Source organism: Cryptotermes secundus, unplaced genomic scaffold (genome assembly GCF_002891405.2).
Source record: "Cryptotermes secundus unplaced genomic scaffold, Csec_1.0 scaffold1876, whole genome shotgun sequence".
In the NCBI taxonomy this organism is placed as follows: domain Eukaryota; kingdom Metazoa; phylum Arthropoda; class Insecta; order Blattodea; family Kalotermitidae; genus Cryptotermes; species Cryptotermes secundus.
This window is the reverse complement of record NW_019739005.1, coordinates 144,033-163,401: the sequence shown is the minus strand read 5'-3', so window position 1 is coordinate 163,401 and position 19,369 is coordinate 144,033. Positions and strand designations below refer to the sequence as shown.

At 39.6% G+C, this 19,369-nt stretch overlaps 2 protein-coding genes across 14 annotated transcripts in view; one reads left to right on the top strand and one right to left on the bottom strand.

Annotated features, from left to right (window-relative positions):
• The window catches only part of LOC111871582 (INO80 complex subunit D), a 194,333-nt gene extending 189,872 nt beyond the window's left edge, over positions 1-4,461 (bottom strand). For 7 of the 9 annotated variants that reach the window (XM_033754313.1, XM_023864791.2, XM_023864795.2 and 4 more), the window contains exon 1: positions 4,061-4,374. The gene's annotated coding sequence lies outside the window, so the exon portion shown is untranslated. The other 2 variants (XM_023864788.2, XM_023864787.2) reach the window with 2 other exon arrangements.
• Positions 4,462-4,893: 432 nt separating this feature from the next.
• LOC111871580 (WD repeat-containing protein 37) lies at positions 4,894-12,154 on the top strand. Of its 5 annotated transcripts, none has more exons than XM_023864781.2 (10): positions 4,894-4,998; positions 5,223-5,468; positions 5,714-5,784; positions 5,866-5,988; positions 6,662-6,856; positions 7,521-7,693; positions 8,731-8,971; positions 9,730-9,868; positions 10,891-11,137; positions 11,802-12,154. In XM_023864781.2, exons 2-10 carry the CDS (start codon positions 5,305-5,307, stop codon positions 11,931-11,933), a joined length of 1,485 nt encoding a protein of 494 aa, XP_023720549.1. In that variant the 5' UTR covers positions 4,894-4,998; positions 5,223-5,304; the 3' UTR covers positions 11,934-12,154. The 5 variants fall into 5 exon arrangements, with proteins under 5 accessions (XP_023720549.1, XP_023720550.1, XP_023720548.1 ...); XM_023864782.2 differs by having other exon boundaries at positions 4,909-5,070; positions 6,671-6,856; XM_023864780.2 differs by having other exon boundaries at positions 4,910-5,070.
• The last annotated feature ends 7,215 nt before the right edge of the window (positions 12,155-19,369 follow it).

Genomic DNA, 19,369 nt, shown 5'->3' with positions numbered 1-19,369 from the left:
TGCTTAATTAAGCACACGGACTTTACCTTTTAACTGTCGCTAACCAAGACGGCATACAGCAAGGTTCAGTGAACTGAACATACAACATATATGTGCTAATGTTTACAATATGTGTTTAATTGAAGCATAATGACTTCTCCAATCGAAAGCACAAGGTCATGACTAAGCCACCTTTCTTCAAACCATTACTGTGTTTGGAAAGCACATAGCTGCCATATCACTGTTACCAGAAGGATCACAAATGTCCAAGCCTCGCTTCATCCTATGATATGCAACCATGCAGAACATTTCCTCATATATGTTGCTCTGATGCCTGAACACGCCATGAAAGTACAGCTCCACATGCTGACCCAGCAATGGTCTTGTGATCAAATGGGCAGGATTCCTGCTTCACATTCATGAGGTCCCATGTTCCTGTGTCCCTCAAGGGACAATTCATCATTATTCTGCAGTCATTCAACAGAATACAGCCTGAGCTACGGATAAAATCATTAAGCTGACCTCAGCACCAGGCAGAGGTGAATGCTCAGTTTCGTGCTCCAGCCATTGCAACCCCAGTAACCAGGAGAAAGGAAGATTTGGTAGGTTCAAACTCCTTTCTTGAAAGTGAGGACAAAGAACTGAACTGTGCAGGTATTCCATCACATTACTGGCAGAATTATCCCAGAATTATTCCTTCAGATGGCACGACAAAAAGCTCCACAACTTTCTGCCTTAGCCTTCCGACTGCCATGCCCTGCCATAGAAATGCTTGTTAGGAACATTAAGGCTGCTTGCAGATGCACATAGAAATCATATTCCTTCCACAGATTACCTTCAAACAATCACAGGCATACATAGCTTCAAGGCCTGTTCTTTCCTCTAATATCAGTAAATGACACTTGATGCCATCTATTGACAAAAATGCCCCACTAAGTAACACTGGACCAATGTCTTTAGCTCTTGCAACAAACAGCCAATGAGACCAGCTCATGGCAGCCCATCAGATTAACTCAGAATGTGAGAAGGATTAAATATGTTTTAATCTGGCAAGCTCATTCATTTTATCCACCAACATTTCCACTTTTCAGTAGACTAAATATTGATACTGTATGCATACAGACATAGGATCCCTCACTCACTATATGGAAGCTGGTTTTGATAAAGTTAACTGCAACTGGAACTGAGTGTATTCATGACAGGACTCAAGAAACACATTTTAAATAGCCAACAGGACTGGCTTAGAGGTATTCAGAAGGTGCCTGGTTCAAATCTTGCTCAAAACACTAGCAATCCTGACTGAGGTTTTTTGTGGTTTTCCTCATTCCCTCCATGCAAATGTCAGGCTAGTAACTCAATTAGGTCATGACCATTTCCTTCCTAATCCACTGCAATTCATCATTCATCAGTCACATTATCACTTAATCCAGATGACCTCTACCTCAAATACTCCAGTTCAGAGAGGGTTTATTGTAATTTCAAGTAATTGGCCTATAATTGTATTTTCCCTATTCAAATGATAAACTTAAAATTCACAATTTCCATATACCAGGCATGAAGTGGGTTGCAAGTTGCATGGAATTTTTTTCAATTGTTTGTGAAGTTCTCAGAAAAAATATGTATCAATTATCTTTATTTTTTACAAATGGAATAAACATAAAAAACAATCTGCCACATGCATGTGAACAGATGCTATCCAATCCACATGACAGCAGCTCCAAAACTTCTGAAAATTATCCAATGCAACTATAATGTTTAAGTAAGTTTGGATACCTCTGTTACAGAGTATGGAGTTCATCATTTTTTTTGTGACCAGAAACTAAAAACTGGAAAATCTGCATAGAACCATCTGCTGTAATTCTGTTCAAAACACTCAGGAAAGTAAAACTTGTAAATGTATTCTAAATTAGCACATCCACTTCTCGCTGTCCCTGTGCAACTTTGTTGATTTACTAAAATCCACACTTCAAAAACATTCGTCTCTTCCTATTATTTGAACACTACATGTTCCGGCCAAACTGGCTAACGGATGATGGCCAGCTGGGGCGAAACATGTAGTGTTCAAATAAAAGAAAGAGATGAATACTTTTAAAGTGTGAATTTTAATACATCGACGAAGTTGCACAGGGATGGCCAGAAACGCACGTGCTAATTCAGAGTTCACAGTGCAACAGGATACTGCAGTATAATACTGTGGATGTACAATTGGCAACATATGAGAAACCTAATCCAATACTGTTCAGATGCTGAAACAGAGACAACATCGGTTGGACATTTAGCTTATATGGTACTGATGAGGAAATCATAAAACAATTCGCTGTTGCACTTCTTGGAAAGCAATAACTTGTAGGAATAAGGACAGGGGTCCAGCAGACAGCTACAAAGTCATGTAGGGTTTGAGGTATCTTGTGGGATATAAGGCCATGTAGTCAATTTGAAACATCAGTTGACTTTCAACAGACCACACAGCATGATATCCCAGAATATAGTACCATTAAACTATAAGGTAGATTTTAGAGAAATCAGTTGCCAGGATGTGAAGTAGATGAAACCAGTTCAGAAGCAGAGTCTTACTGTATTGGAAATACCGACATTTTGGGTCCTGCAATGTCTATTCGCTTAACTTAAAGAATATTTATGCGTACACTTACTTCATTGTTTATTGGCTTATATCATGCGTTGGTCATTTCAACAACACATACATTAATAATTCATGCAGGAGACATATCATATGGGCTTCATACATTATGCCCTAACCTAACCTGTCATTACAACTATGCACATTATTATATTAAATAAAACAACACGGAATCTGATATCCTGCTCTGATTCATGAGTGACAAAGTATTCTTCAGAAGATACTTGTTACCACATTACTTCCCACTTTAATGTGCAATTTCAACCAAACCCCCAAAACCCAAAATTAAACATTAGATACAGACAGTGAAAACACACACTGAGAATGTTCTCAGGTTATTAGGCATTCTTTACAAAGAAAAAAAAAACTTTATGTGGAGTTCATGTGTCTCTTCTTGTCTGTCTCTGTCTGTCTGTCTGTCTGTCTGTATACAACCCTGCATCAGTTCCTAAACTATGAGACAGTTTATGTATATATATATAAGAAACTTTCACTGAAACAATCAGACAATTTCCTCCATATTCTACCCTAATAAAGTTCACTTTACTTCATGCCATGAATGGATAAACAAGTAAGCTTACTAAATTTCTGATGATTCCATTAGTAATTTATGTAGTAGTCCTACATCTTATCCAGTTTGTTATTAACACATACTGTAATAAGTACTACAGTTATCCTAGCACCAAAATTATCTTATAACCACACAACACAATAATAAATGTAACTTTATTGCACTGCTCACATGGTCTTTGGACAGCTACATCTACCAGCCACACCAACGCCTATATAACAATTAACCTTTATATCTAAAAAAACGAATATGTACTGCACTTACGTTACATACATACGGAAAATCGTTCAAGGGGAAAAAACAATGAATATCCATATGGACTGAATTAATTACAATAGCCTGCAAAGATTCTTCAAAATTCAACACAAATTAAATAAATTTCATTATCTGATACAGATTTTTTAAATGAACACATTGGAATCAACACACTACCCATTCAGTGTAATTCCTTAAATCGCCTACAACAATTATTTCACTATGAATGTTTTCATGGGACAATGTATACATCATGCCTTTCTTTAGTGAACTATGTAACAAAATTGTCCGGAATGAAATGGATGAACATACAGTACTGTTGCCGTCGAAAACTTCTTCTAATTCCCATCGAAAGATGCAAAAATTTATACGGTTAAAGTGAAACCCAAAAACGTCTAAAAGTTAGGTTAGAACTATAAAATAGATATTTCAGTGTTTTGACTTACAAACTGTGTCACTTCCAGCAATTTAAACCTGGAAATTATTACATTACGTATCTAATAAAATACTGCTGTACACTACATCTGCGCATTTATAAACATAAAGACCATTTTAAAAGTTAATATTCAGTCATAGGCTTAGTCCAGGCTAGTAGGCCTATGAAGGGTGATACTTACTAGGGCCTAGGCTCAGTATTTCAGTTTTGTTTTCGTTTAGGCTAATGCTCTTGAAACATACACAATTGTTACACGAAATATTATTTTTCATTAGTCCGAAAACTTAAGCGAAAGGTATTCACATAATCTGATTGAACTGAGAACAATTGTCAGAAATTTACAGCAAAATGGCTGCCGCGTAAGGATCCATTGTTATTTTTGTGTCGTAGGCCTTCTCTTGCAAATCACGCAATATCAATAAATACAGGAAACTAAGACCTAAATAGTATCAAATAACATTTAATACTAACTACAACATTACGCAATACATTACATTTACAAATCATGTACCTAAATTTTCAGTTTTAAATCAATAGCCGGAACGTAAGTTACAACAGACGTAATATAGGAGGGAACCAACATTTGTCGGTCATTAAACATTTCATTACATATAAATTTTCAAATATATATCTATTAACAAAAGTTTTAAAAATCAAAATATGTACGCATGTGAATGTGTAATACGAATTGACCCTCTCAATTGTATAATGCATAAATGCTATGTTTTACAAACGCACTACATTTTCTATTTCGTTCAGAAATACAGCTCATTTCACACTACGAATATCCATGGAATCCATTCGAGTCATAGGACTCACTCCACAGTTGTATTCAGAAATATCTCTCTAACATTTTAACGAAAGCGGCGAAATATCGAGAATAAATATGAGTTCTATTAATCTAAATTTATTATTAACCAGTAACATAATTGCAAATTATGTTTCCATGATTGAAATGTAATGAACGATGTATTTTTCATGGTCTCAAATTTGTCCTAATGGAACGGATGCGTATCCCTGTGAAGGACATTTTGGTGCTCCGTAGGGAAAATATGACAGAAGTGTTACCAAAAAACTGCATTAGTAACAAGTTCAAGATCGTTCAAGATGGTGTGACAGGTAATACGAACTGTCATCTTGGTACCAGCTTAAATGTGGTGAGAGACGAGGAATCTGCCCAAGAAATAGTTGGTATGGGTTTATTTATACGCTGTTTTCGAGAGTGGGATGCAAATACGAGTGGTATAGATAGATCTTTACTTGTACATACATGACAAAAGTATTAATATTATGTCTTGGGCGGAGAGTAAGGCCAAGGTTAATCCCACTCTCTCTCCTTTCAGATGTTGATTGATTTCGTTAACGTTGCTGTTGTGAGAGGTGATTTTTCTGCAACATAAAAGGGCAACCCATCAAAAAATCGGAATGCCACAAGATGTTTTGCAGAATCACACAGGGAAACCACCTAAAAGCAAACGGATTAACATTCCCAGAGTTCAGAGTAACGCTGAAAGCGAAATGCACAATTTTCAGAGTCAGAGCTTTCGCTCTGATATGGATGGTGACAGTTTGATACCACCATTATTTAGGTGATTATTTAAACATATCCTGTGTATGAAAGACATGAATTGGAAGCTAAGGGAGAATGAATTCAGTTCTTACCAGTGCATCTCAGGATATGCATTTTTTGGATCATTCTCTCTTATGGCTGAAGGCTGTTATATATGCAAGAAGCCACATTCCCTTATTATTAAATCTTTTATGCCATTTGCGTATAGTGGAGCAGCTGTCAATAGGTAATGAAATTTAATTCAGGATCAGTCTTTTGTTGCAGAACTCGGCTACATGAACTTTTCTTACAGATTGAGAAGGAGTTTGAAGTTTTATATATGGAAAATTTGAATTGTAAGTAACACATATGTTGTTCATTATCACGATGCTTCCTCAGTGTTCACCTTGTGACAACATTTCTATTGAAATTTTCAGTGCAGGAAAAGGTTGATACTCTGAATGAGAAGTTGGAACGCGAATCCTTCATCGGTGATAAGCAGAGTTATGACTTCACAGATTTTGATAATTCTTCATCAAAGGGTTTATCAAAACAAAAATGTGAGTAAATGTGTGAGCATGTCATCATGAAACCAAAATGTGCTAGTCATAGTATAACCAAACTTGGTAGATAATTTGAAATATTGTGGCCAAGTGGATAGCACTGGCTTTCATCATTCAGGTTTCCCATGGTGTTCTTCAGTCCCTGGTGCAGGATTTTGTCCAGTTGCAGCCGTTGGTCTCAGCCTTAATAGGGGGTTTAGTCCCCTGCTGTTGCAGCACTGACAGTCTGAATGAAAGTTGGGAGCTTATGGCACATGTGCTGAAAAAGGCAAGGCTACGCTACTGGATCCATATATGCATTATTACAGTGCATGGCCAGTATGAGTTTAATTGTATTGAAATTTTGGATTGTGCCAGCGGCGCCCTGGTTCAATCCTGGGTCTGGTCAAGTGGGATTTATGGTGGACAAAGTGGTGCTGGGGCAGGTTTTCTCCAAGTACTTCAGTTTCCCCTACCAATCTTCATTCCACCAAATTCTCCATCATAATCACCCAGGGCAGGTACAATAGGCCAATCAGTGGCTGCCGTGCCAAGTGGACCCAGTTGGACTGCATCCCCCACTAAGTGAATTAAAAAAGAAAGTTGTATTGTGCCATCAGAGAGTGGGAATTTTGAATGATATGGAGTGATGTCATGCGAGCAAGCAGTGCTGTGAAAATAAATTGTTTAGCTGCAACAGGTTCTGGGTCCCAAAAAGTCAAAACAGCACACAAACTGAAAGCCCAGACAAGCAAGATTGTATCCAGTTTCAAAGGTCCCACTGTAAGCTGCTGTCTAGTGCGGGAGTACTCCGGTCACAAGGATGGGATATGGGAGGTGGCTGTGGCCCGTCCAGGACAGCCCATCATCGGGACAGCTGCAGCAGGTTGGTTCAAGCTACTAAAGAATACCTTAGAAATTTATAAATACAAAATTGTTTTGAGTATCTTATTCAAACATCAGTCTGGATCACATTTTGATGACTGAAGTTGAGCCAGGATAGCTCAGGTAGTATAGAGACTGAGATGACTCATAGATTCTGATGGTTCTAATAATGGTGTATAACACTGAGAGTTACTGGAGTTTTGGACTTTGCCCATCGTCCAGTATTCCAAAAACTAGAGAACAAGACATTCTGGAAACTGAATATGTTTCCATCTGGTGATTGAGGTTAGCAGAGTAGGTGTTTCTCCCCACGAGGGCAGAAACAGATCCAGTTTCCAAAACGTTGTGATCTCTTGTTTTTAGAATACTGAATGATGGACAAAGTCCACAAACCCAGTAATTCTGAGTACTAAGATAACTGTCCAATGGGATGTGACACCATGTAGTCTGGTAGGTAGCACCACTTCAGAGGAACTTCCCAGCCTCCTCTTCTGTGGAAAGGACAGGGGCAGTAGGTGCCCCTTCAAATTATGAAGTCATTCCATAAGACAGTAAACATAATATTTACTGCTGTGACAATCTCATGTAATAGACAGGATAAAGATCGACCGATGACTAAGTGCCTTAAAGAACTGTGACTCATTGTCACCATTCATTGTTTACAGACCACACTGCATGCATATGGAGCATCGAGACTGGTCGACGTCTTCTCCAGTACCAGGGCCATTTGGGTTCTGTTAACTCTATCCGTTTCCACCCCAGCCGAGACTTAGTCCTGACCGCCAGCGGTGACCAAACAGCTCATGTGTGGCAAGCTGTAGTCACATGGGATCAGCCAGTAAGTGGCATCATCACAGTCCAGATACTTCCCTGAACAGCTGATTAGATCATGTTACAAAGCATTAAAAATATCATACATACATAACATACATACAAAAATATATTCATATGACAATGGCAAAATATCCAATTTCTTAAAAAGACTTCTACGTGAGTCTCTGGGTCCAACTCCCAAAATGATCCTTATTACTTTCTTTTGTAATTTAAAAACTAGAATTATTAGCCAAATTGCCCCAGAGGATTATTCCATACTTAATGATAGAATGAAAGTAAGAAAAATACATCATTTGCAGGGTTTTTAAATTCATAAAATAAGATAAACTCGTAATGACAAAAATAGCAGAACTGAGTTAACATGAGAATTCACTCTTGTTTATGAAAACTGAAGAGAACAAACTGATTTTATAATATAAAAATTGCCCCTGTGCTAAAACACCTTGCTATGAAAAGTCATAGAGAGATTGGAAATAAAGCAGCTACAAGACAAATGTTCTCATGCAAGCTCAATAAACTACAACTTAGAGCCTCAGAATCTGAGTAGCCCCCCAAATACCACCAAGAGAGAACATGCACAGGACAACACAATAGATGGTTGACTGCATCTCCTCAGATTGGAATAATGGAAACAACAAATTGGAGGGAGGGCATCACCCCTTGTTGTACAAGGAACGTATCTGTCCAGTTGTCCATGCTTAAACATGAGATTGTTTTCTTACCCATGCAACCACATGTACATTAAGATTTCTAGTAATTCATTGAGATTTCTCTCATATTTCCTAAAGTGTCTTTTGTTGCAAAAATGTGTGCCCACATAGTTAGCCAAATAGAAATCTTTAGTGTTTATTGAACATTCCTACTACAGTGCTTAAGGAAATATAGAGGCTTCACTTTTATCACATCTTGGGGCATCGTAAGAAATCCTGATCTGCTCTTGCATGTAATGCCAAAGCTTGGAACTTTGCCCTCATAACATGATGCTTAGGCACAGGGACAGCTTTACCTTTCCCTCACCGTATTCTGGTTTGCGTGTTCAAGAAAGGACACTCTTCAGAAGAAGACATAGATCTGTGTGAGAAGGACGAGTATGAAGATGAAGTGGCTGTGTCAGAGGGAACACCCAGCCTGCGTACTCCAGTCTGTGAGTTTACGGGACATACTGGTGTTGTGATGGCAGCTGATTGGTTACCAGGTGGTGATCAAGTCATCACGGCTTCGTGGGACCGAACAGCCAGCCTGTATGATGTGGAGACCAGAGAAATGCTACAGTCATTGAGTGGTGAGTGTGTCACTGAACACGGAGGCGTCATCTAAGAACCCCTAATTTTGACTTAGTATCACACATTGTGTACAATTTGAGGAAAGTCCAGCTTAGCCTTTGTCCTCTGCAATTATAACACAAGTGTGAAGCGCTGTCCCATAACTTATTTAAATTGAAATGAGAGTTACTGTATTTTAGTGCATCAGAAATGGCAGAGCATCTTAAATTCTCATATGTTAGGATTTTCTGGGGATCGGTGTGTTTGGTGATATGGCTATCATGTTCTGCAACTGTCTTTGCATATACAGTATGCACTTAAAATTTTGAGCAGGGCTGCTGACTGTCCTGACAGCAGTTTGTTTTGGTTTTTAAAAATCTCTCAAGTCAAATGTAGGGCTACAACCTTGAAATAGGTCACAGCTGCTTCCTTTGAAAATCTTGACTCCATGACTTTCTTCCCATTTTGTCTGTGGTGTCGGATGAGTAGGTATTTCAACCAAGATTGTGTTCAGAGCCTCTGTCGATACAGCAGGGCCCTCTGCCAAACTACACAGGGTCATATTCTAAAAGACCATAATCTTAATATTCCCGCGATAACCTCCGATCTCAAATATTTCCAGTGCATGTAGTGGCATGATGTTGAATGCATGTATGATTTGAAAAATGTGAAGTTTCACATGAAAGTGTAAGAGTTCTTTGTTTGGTGAACCCACAATTAATGTGCAGCCCAGATACCTCAAGTCTGTGGCTAAATCATGCTCGTACTGTCTTCACAGGTCACGATCAGGAACTAACCCACACTTCATCCCATCCTACACAGCGCCTTGTTGTCACATCATCGCGAGACTCTACATTTAGACTGTGGGATTTTCGTGAGCCAATCCATTCTGTCTCCGTATTCCAGGGCCACACAGAGTAAGTCCCATCATGAAATCGATTCTTCTTCCCCCATCCAATGCAATCTTTCCAGTGCTCTTAAACTTTAGCAACTGGTACAGCATTCTTCACAAACTGTACCTCCATCCACCATGCACAGAGGTATAGTTTGTGAAGAATACATTAATGTAACAGGATGCTTAAATAAAATATTATAGTATAGCATTATAAAATAATCAAAATGACAAGTCACTCACAGTGAGTTGGTAACGTACTTCCTCTGCCTTTGATGCTGCTTATCAGAACAGCATCCTGAGTGAATGCTCAGTATCAGAGGGGACTTGTGAGTCATCTGCTGTTCTTTCGTGAACTACAAACAGTAGCAAAGTAGTATATCATTTTCATGGCAGATATGATTCATATTGTGGTCAAAACACCATGCAGTGTAACAGGTGGGTACCACCATTTTGGATAATTATCAGGGTAGAATATACCCAGTATTATACGATATGAATATATTTATGTTGATTTAACAACTAGTTAATTTGTTGGGCATTGCCCAGGCACAATGCAAGATAAAAATTTCCACCTATTTTTGGAAACTTTAAAAGTTCAGTATCTCAGAACTATAACAGACATATAGAGTGAACAGTGTGTTTTTTCATCTGCCCTACTGAATACAAAAAAACCTCATTATGCTAGGATAAATGGTGCTCAAGCAGTAACCAAAAAAAAAAATTTTNTTTTTTTTTTTGGGGGGGGGGGAGGTTTCCAAAATTTGTAAGGATGCTTAAAACTAAGATATTTTGGGGTCTCATATCTGAAAGCTCCTTGGGAGGTCGCCTACCATCATGCTAGATTTTGTCAAAATAGGTGCAGTACTGTGGAATATATAAAAACTGGACACACACTCGCGCTCTCTCTCTCTCTGTGTGTGTGTTGCTTTCGCCTTGCTGCTTAACACTTGGCTTGGGTAACTGATTACTTCAGTTCGTTGACAGTTTCCAGCTGTGAGCGCTGACTGAAACAAAGTTTCAGTTTGTGAAATGTGTTTATTGTAGGACAGTGACATGTGCAGTGTTCACAAGGGAAGACAAAGTAGTATCTGGCTCAGATGACCGCAGTGTAAAGGTATGGGATCTCCGTAACATGCGGTCATCACTTGCCACAATCCGGTCCGACTCGGCAGCAAACCGCCTGGCTGTCTCCAACACTGGAGTAGTGGCTATTCCTCATGACAACAGACAAGTGCGACTGTTTGATCTGGGAGGCCAGCGGATTGCGAGACTGCCTAGAACAAGTCGACAGGTAAAAAACTTGTTATTCCTGTACAGGAGAACAAGCAGTAAATGTTGCACATTAAAATATCTAATTGCCGATAGTAAAATATTCTCACATTGATAGACATTAATTCTGGTATGCCAGCTTTACTAAGATATTGTGTGTTTCACCTTAGACCTGCTGTCCAAGCAGATGCTAGTATATTGCTGTAAAAAAGACAATAGAACTTCTTCTGCAGTCTTCTGAAATTAGCATTCATAGACTTCCTGTGACCTTCAGGAAAGTAAGCAGCTGTAATGGCATGAGAAACAGCCTACATTGTATACCATGGAATGTATGGAGAGATGATTATGAATCATTAACTGATCCGAACTGAGAAGGATCAAGCAACAGCATCATAGAGGTTACAAATTGTACTGTCATTCATATTGTGGTCTTCTGGGTCATGATATTGCATTGTAGTCTGGTACATGGGTATTGTATTCAAGATGGAATCAGGATGCCCCCTTGAAATGTTCGTACTCACCTACCTAATTGGACATGCTGTCGTAACTCAGATCACAACATGAACTTTCACCACTGGAAAAACCTCAAATATTGTAAACCCTGTCATTTGTCATAAAAATAGCCAGTGCCTCATGTTACAGTGACCACACCAAATGTTGATAAAGTACCTTTCTGTATTTTGTAGGGTCACAGGCGCATGGTAAGTTGCGTGGCATGGGGAGATGATTCAGCAAATCTCTCCTGCAACTTCTTCTCCTGCGGATTTGACCGTCTCATCCTTGGCTGGTCTGTCAACACATGCCTCAAGGACTCATAATAAGCACTGCCCTCTAGAATGTGTACATATGTATCAGTAGTGATATTTTATTGTAGTACTGTCACACTATGTATAATCTTGTTACCCTAATGTACCCTTTTTAGTTTAAGAGAGGAACACATTTCAAACTGTTTCAATGTATACATGTACTTAATAATTGTAATTTAAGTGCGATGTTAATAAATTATCAAAGTGCTGTTAGAGAGCCCTTAAAAATGTTACTATGGTTCACTTAATGAGCAGCCTATGAGCTGGACTACCAAGGAATTGGAGTTCACTTCCTGATAAGACCTAAGAGACCTCTCCACATTGTCCGGACCAGCTTCGTGGCCCACCCAGCCTTCTGTCTGATGGGTGCCAGGATAAAGGAGCTGTAATATGAGACTGATCACTGGCCTCCCTCCATCCATGGGCACCAGCAGGGGGAGCAAACCATACATCCCCCTTGGAACTGTAGGGAAAAGAATCACAATTACAGAACATATAAAAATATATCAAACATTAATAATAGAAATTAAACTTTTTAAAACTGTAATCTTCTATCCCAAATACTCTGTGATCTGCAAAAATGGTCTAAATGGCTAAACATAAGTTTGAAAGCAAATTTCTTGGCAGCAGGGTAAGACTATGGAGTTCTACCTCCACTCCCCTGCACATTTTCATGGTGATGAGGTGGAACTTGAACCTGCAGCCTCCGAAACATGAAGCAGGAGCACTAGCTCCTGTACTATAGCATTTGGTACACGAGACCCTGCTTGTCCATAATTTTCCAACCCATGCTACAGTTTATGCCAAGAGAAGCATAAAATGAATGCTATTAAGCATAACAGCAGTCCTAAAGCATGTTAAAGACATTTACTTATCTCACCAGATAACTACATGAAGCACATTCTTTCTTGAGAAGCCCACAGCTGCTTAGCTAGTCAAGAAATCTCATCATCTTGTGGCACCTGAATGTTCACAGGACCCCACCACTGGTCCCTGAGCCAGATTAATCCAATTCACAACCCTCCACCATATTTCATTAACATCCATTTTATGGTCCTCCCATCTATGCTGAGGTTGTCTGAGTGGTTTCTTTCCATTAGCTTTGCCTGATAAAACTCTTGTTTCCATTTCTTTTCTTACCCATGCATGCTACATACCTGACCCTGAAGCTGGATGTTATGGTTACTCCAGAACTTTGGTACATGTGTGGTGTGTTCAAAAAGTATCAAACCTTTTTTCCCACGTAAACCAATGAAGCGCAGGAGGCTCCCTTCGGTGGAGGGGACATTCATGCGGTCGTGAATTTTTCCCACCTGCAGAAAGTGTCAGTCACTGGCAGTCGGCCTATGAGTGAGGACATGTAGTGAGCACTCGTCGGATTCCAGTAAGGTGTAAAATGACAGAACAACATGAGCAGCGACACTGCATCAAATTTTGCCAAAAGCTTGGCGATACCCAAGAGGAAACCATTTGCAAGATTCAACAGACTTTTGGGGACGATGCCATGAGCAACTCACGGATAAAGGAGTGGTACCTCTTCAAAGATGGCCCCACGTCAGTGGACAGCGAACCGCATTCAGGCAGACCCTAAACAAGCTGAAATGAGAATGTCATTGAGCAAGTGCGGACTTTGGTCAAGGAGGACGGTCGTATCACAGTCCGAGAACTTCCGAACGAGATAGGGGATCAGTACATTCAATTTTGACCGAGGATTTGGGCATGAGGAGAGTGTCCGCGAAATTCGTACCGACGCTGCTAACACTGGAGCATAAGCAACGCCGTCTGGAAATCGCACAGGACATGCTGGACAATGCAGACAGTAACCCCAAGTTTCTGAACACCGTGATCACAGGCAACGAGTCGTGGGTTTATGGATAAGACCCAGAAACCAAGATGCAGTCATCACAGTGGAAACATCCGACATCCCCGAGGCCAAAAAAAAAGCATGGCAGATCCACAGCAATGTCAAGGTCATGTTGGCCGTTTTCTTCGACTCCCGTGGGGTTGTACATCATGAGTATGCACCACAAGGCCAAAAAATCACAAAGGAATACTACCAGGAGGTCCTTCGTCACCTTCATGATGCTGTGCGGCGCAAACGACTGGATCTGTGGGCAGCAAAAACTTGGCAGCTCCATCATGATAACGCACCCGCCCATTCTGTGCATCTGATTCAGACTTTTGTCACCAAACACAACATCCCTGTGGTTCGTCAGGCTCCCTACTGCCCCGACATGGCTCCATGTGATATTTGGCTATTTCCCAAGCTGAAAATGCTGCTGAAAGGAACCCAATTTGAGTCAAGAGAAGACATCATGCGGAATGCAACGGCCCGAAAGATGCGTTCCAGAAATGTTTCCAACAATGGTGGAAGCGCTGGGAGAAGTGTGTGCATTACCAAGGAGACTACTTTGAAGGGGATTAGGGTTTTGTACCTCCAAATCAATAAATGTATTTCTGCTGACCAAGGGTTCGATACTTTTTGAACACACCACATACAGTGAAACGACCATTTAAGGTTTCTTTAGTGAAATGTGGGTTTGAACACTAAACTGAGGTAAATGGAGGTTCCATTGTACATGCCAGACTACACAGCATCATATCCCAGAAGATTGTAATCTTCACATCATGGTCAGCTTACAACTCAGTTTTTGACAATGATAATTCCAGCATCACACTCAAAATAGATGCAGCTGTTTAAATCCTGTTATATTACAAAACATCATACATGTTCATTGCATGACAGGACTTGAGCAGCTGCTTAAATCCTCTTCTATTACAATATGTCTGTCATACATGTTCATTACACAACAGGACTTGAGCAGCTGCTTAAATCCTGTTATATTACAATATGTTATATATGTTCATTACACAACAGGACTTGAGCAGCTGCTTAAATCCTGTTGTATTACAATATGTCGTACATGTTCATTACATGACAGGACTTGAGCACTGGCTCAAGCTCAAACCGCACCTGTCTTAAGTGACGAAAGTTGCTACCCAGGACTCAGATATGATAAAAGGTGAATGGCAGTTTGTCAGACTCACAGGGACATCACTATAAGTACGAAGTTACAGTGTTGTGACCTCCCATGTGAATCTGTCATCTCCGGCAATTCTGACAATTTTCTTAGGGTCATTTTATGACACTAACTCAGACTATATAACATCGAATGGCAGGATGTATTGGAAAGGATACGGAAGGATGCAGTCAAGGTCCAATCAAAGTACTATCCAGGCATCTGCCTGGAGGAACTGAGGGCAGCCACAAAATACAACAGTCAGGGCAGCCTATGCCCCAGCTCAGGTTTGAATCTAGCACATCCCAAATATGATTTGAGCATTACCGCTACACCAACCAGTCTGGCCAGCACTGGGTAGCTGCAGCACTGCAATACGTGCATATACCCACCTACACTTTTAAAAAAACAGTAACATGCTAGTCAATGACACGATCTCTTCAACCTTTTCAAGCACAAAATTCACATTCTATGAGATTTGAGATTGTCACGACAGTGACGAAGAACAGTAAAGTTACCAACAGTTCAAAGAAGCCTGCTGCCTGCATTTTCCAGGACAGAGGTTTCTCCAAAATGTTGGTAACGTACCAGACTACATCATCACATCTCAGGACACACAGTAATCTTCACAGTCATTATCCACCTGAGCTACAGTTTATAAAACTAACTGGACCAGGCTACTATTTATAACCAGTAACAAATGAGAATTACTGCTTAAGCCCAAAACTGAGATGAAGCAGAGGGGCCCCAAAACAATAAACTGTGCAATATGGACACTTCAATTTATTGCCAGAGGTAAATAAACAACATCCATGAAATTACTGTCAGCAGTGGTTCCCAAACTGTGTACTACAAACCTGTATAATCTCAAAAGCACTGATGTAGCCTACAAGACGAAACTAAAATCCCCATGTACAGAAACTGCATAGCAAAAAATTTTCTTGTACTATAAACAGACATTGCTTAAGTGAAAGAAATCGACATAACAAACTCAGGCTATTTAATTGTCCCCTATGGGCTTGGCATTCACGGAGTCCAGCAGTCCTCTTACCAGCTTTTCAAGTCTCCTTCCTGTCACGTGATATGTCTGGATCTGCAATCACAACTTAAAGCCATTCTTTCTGTATCCATGGTGTTTTATTCTGTGCTCAGGAAGAATGTCATAATTTGTTATAAAAATTAATCCCTGCTGCTAGTCTGCTTTTGTCACATTATCTCTGTACCCAAATTTCACTGCTACAGCGAAAGCAACATGGGGGTGACTATTTTTGGTATAATTTTAGCCCTGAGCATCTCTGTACCGTATTAAACCCTGTGTATTTATCACATGTTCATTCATGGTTTATTTAACAATGTTCTCAGTAGCTTAGACTATACACTGTCAAATGTTAGGACAATTAATAAATGACATGTAGGAAGGGATCGGGAAGGAACCCGCCCTGGCCTATCTCAAGTTACTATCCCAGCAGACTAATGTAAGACAACAAGAAGAGTTGTTATAGTCAGTGTCCAAGTTGAGATTCTAACCTAATACCTCCAGAATATACATCAGAAATGTTACCACCCGAGCCAACTTGCTCAATAATATACATCAAAATGATAAACATTATCATTTTATTAGAGCAGTAGCGGAGTACAGACTATGGCTGGAGATGCTAGGGAGGGCTTAAGCAGAGATGGAAGGGTCAACAGTATCTCTGCTTTGTAATCAGGAGAGAAGTGCCCTAACCTTGAAAGGGAGAAGCTTTTTCTGCTTCTTTCTTCAGAACTGAAGTCATCAAAAGAGAGCACATGAGGGTTTATATATGAATACCTGGATATACTAAAGAAAAGCACAAGAAATCTCAGTCATGATAACCAACCTCCATGCTGAGAACAGAACCCAGAACCTTCTGAATGTAAAAATATCAAAGTTCAGTCAAATCATAATTTTGTATGGGTCCTTCACAGTGCTGTAAGCAGTTAACTATACAACGTCAAATGGTAGGATTACAGACGAACTGGAAGGGTTGCAGAAGGAAGCAGGCATTGCCTTACCAAGGCACTGTCCTGGCTGTTACCTGAATGAACTCTGGACAATCACAAACATCTCAGTCAGAATACCCGTGCCCCATATGAATTCTACAGCACTGCCAGTACACTAACCCTCGCAGAGAAATTGATAAATGGCTTCAGAGAACCATATGGATGGGCCCTCAGGAACCAATCCCAGGACTCCAAGGTTCTGCAGCACAAAGTGTGGGAAACACTGGCCTACAGGAGACTTGCAACGTACAGAAAGTGCAGTGGAGACACAAAGCTAGTCTCTCTTAAGCTACAACATGACCAACAAAACTTCAGGAAACATAAAAAAAAAGGCGAACCCAAAAAGAACTCAGCATATACATGTCATGTACAAAAATAAGTTCACTTTCCAATTTTATTTATTCTGAATCCAAATTCCAGTGAGTAATGATATATAAAAAAATACAGGACAGTAACCAGAACTCACATAGGATCAGTATGCAGGAATGAGTGCAGTTATTTTTGAGCCACCTTACAATAAGAATATTTACATCCAGTATTCATGGCACACTGGGGTGTTCCCCATACAACTTTCGCTCTCCCCTTTCGTGGAGTTCACCAGTCTTATTCCTAACAGAGTATTCTACATTATAAGAGAGCTATTTTCTTTGTCTGTGAACATACTCGTCTTCCATTTGTGCTACCAACACCCCATATTGTCCATCTGAAAAATCTCTGAGTATGTCTCATAAATATTTAAAATTTAAATACATATTACTAGTGTCATGCCTGCTGAAAATTCAACGAGGTCTCAATTGTTATGTAAACTTGCATACCTTTTTCTCCTTCCCTCCTTTCTCCTGCATTCTTTTGTAATCCATTTTATTTGCATATCCTATCATCTTTCCTCGTCCCTTCCTTCCTTCCTTCCTCTCCTTTACCAAAATATGGAAAATATTTTACTAAACAGATCATTTTTGCATTTTTTATGCACAAGAATGGCAAGAGAATGACATAACAGAATGACAATCTAACAATCACTGCCTTCCTTAGACTAATTAATAATTATACATTTATAACTCACAATTAATACACAGACTCAATTATTTATATTATTTAAAGTACTTCACTTAATCTAGCAACAGCAAACATGAAACAAGAGGCTCCAAAAACCAAAAATATTTCGATCTCTTGAATTTAAATTGTTCCTGAAACTTATGCGCTGTTTGTCACCAATTTTGTTTCTATGTGAGTAGCAAAGTGTGATACTTTCCTGATGCTAATCTCTATAGTCTTAACATCGTCAAACATAGTAAAATTAAAAGAGCCCTGCCCTTTCTAACACAGGAAAATCTCATTTTAAACTTAATTAACTAACTCCATGGAGCTGAGTACATATTGAGAAACTAACAGTTGCTCAGCTACTCTAGATCTTCCCCAAATCTTATGGAACCTGAAGGTTCATTAGTGTGTTGACGTTAAGTCCACCACTGATCTCTATCCTGCACCTAATTAATCAATCCATACTCTCCCATCCAATTTCTGTACAATCCATTTTAATACTAACCTCGCATCTATGCCTAGATCTTGCAAGTGGTTTCTTGCCTTCAGGTTATCCTACAAAAACTTTGCATGTGCTTATGTGCTTTCACATGTGTGTTACATGCCCAGCACATTGCATCCAACAGCTGGATCAGTTAACTTCCAAATCTGTCCAATTTCAAAACTAAACAAAATAAATATGTTTACTCCTTTTTATGAAATTTTTGTTCTAGTTTGTGTTTTGCATAAACAGTTCCTATTTACTAACAGGTAGTTTTATATAGTTCCAAAGTTTATATGTCAATACCAGATAAATTTCATATTTCAGTAGCAGTTATATTCTATATTTCAGTAAAAAGTAAAAAAGTAAAGTAAAGGCAACCTTGTAACAGGCTGTGGAGGCCCATAGGGTTGTAAGATGTTGAGGTTCCCACATTTTCTAGATGGCAGTAAGGTTGTCAGCCTTACACGCCCTCTGCCCTTTACCCCCAAGAACATTCAAAGAATATCCCTGGTACTCATTTCAGTTAGAGGCTGAGTCGACCCCAGGGCCATAGTGCAGCTGGGATTAGGTAAATTGAAAAAATCCCATGACCTCAGTAGCACATATACTTTGTGTGTCAGTACAATCAGATAAATACTGTAGCATGCTACATTGCTCCCTTCTTAAGGCTATTCATCTCGAATGGCCTACAGGTATACCACCATTTCTTCTTTTCCAAGGGCTGTGCTTGTGACGCCTGTGCTTGATTTACACAGTGTTTACTCTCCAACCGCTCCCGCTTCTCCCTCCTTAAGGCTGCTCATCCCAAGCCACTCCCTGATAAGGCACAAGTCAGTCCAGGTTTACTACCTTCATTCTTCTTCCCACATCATGACACA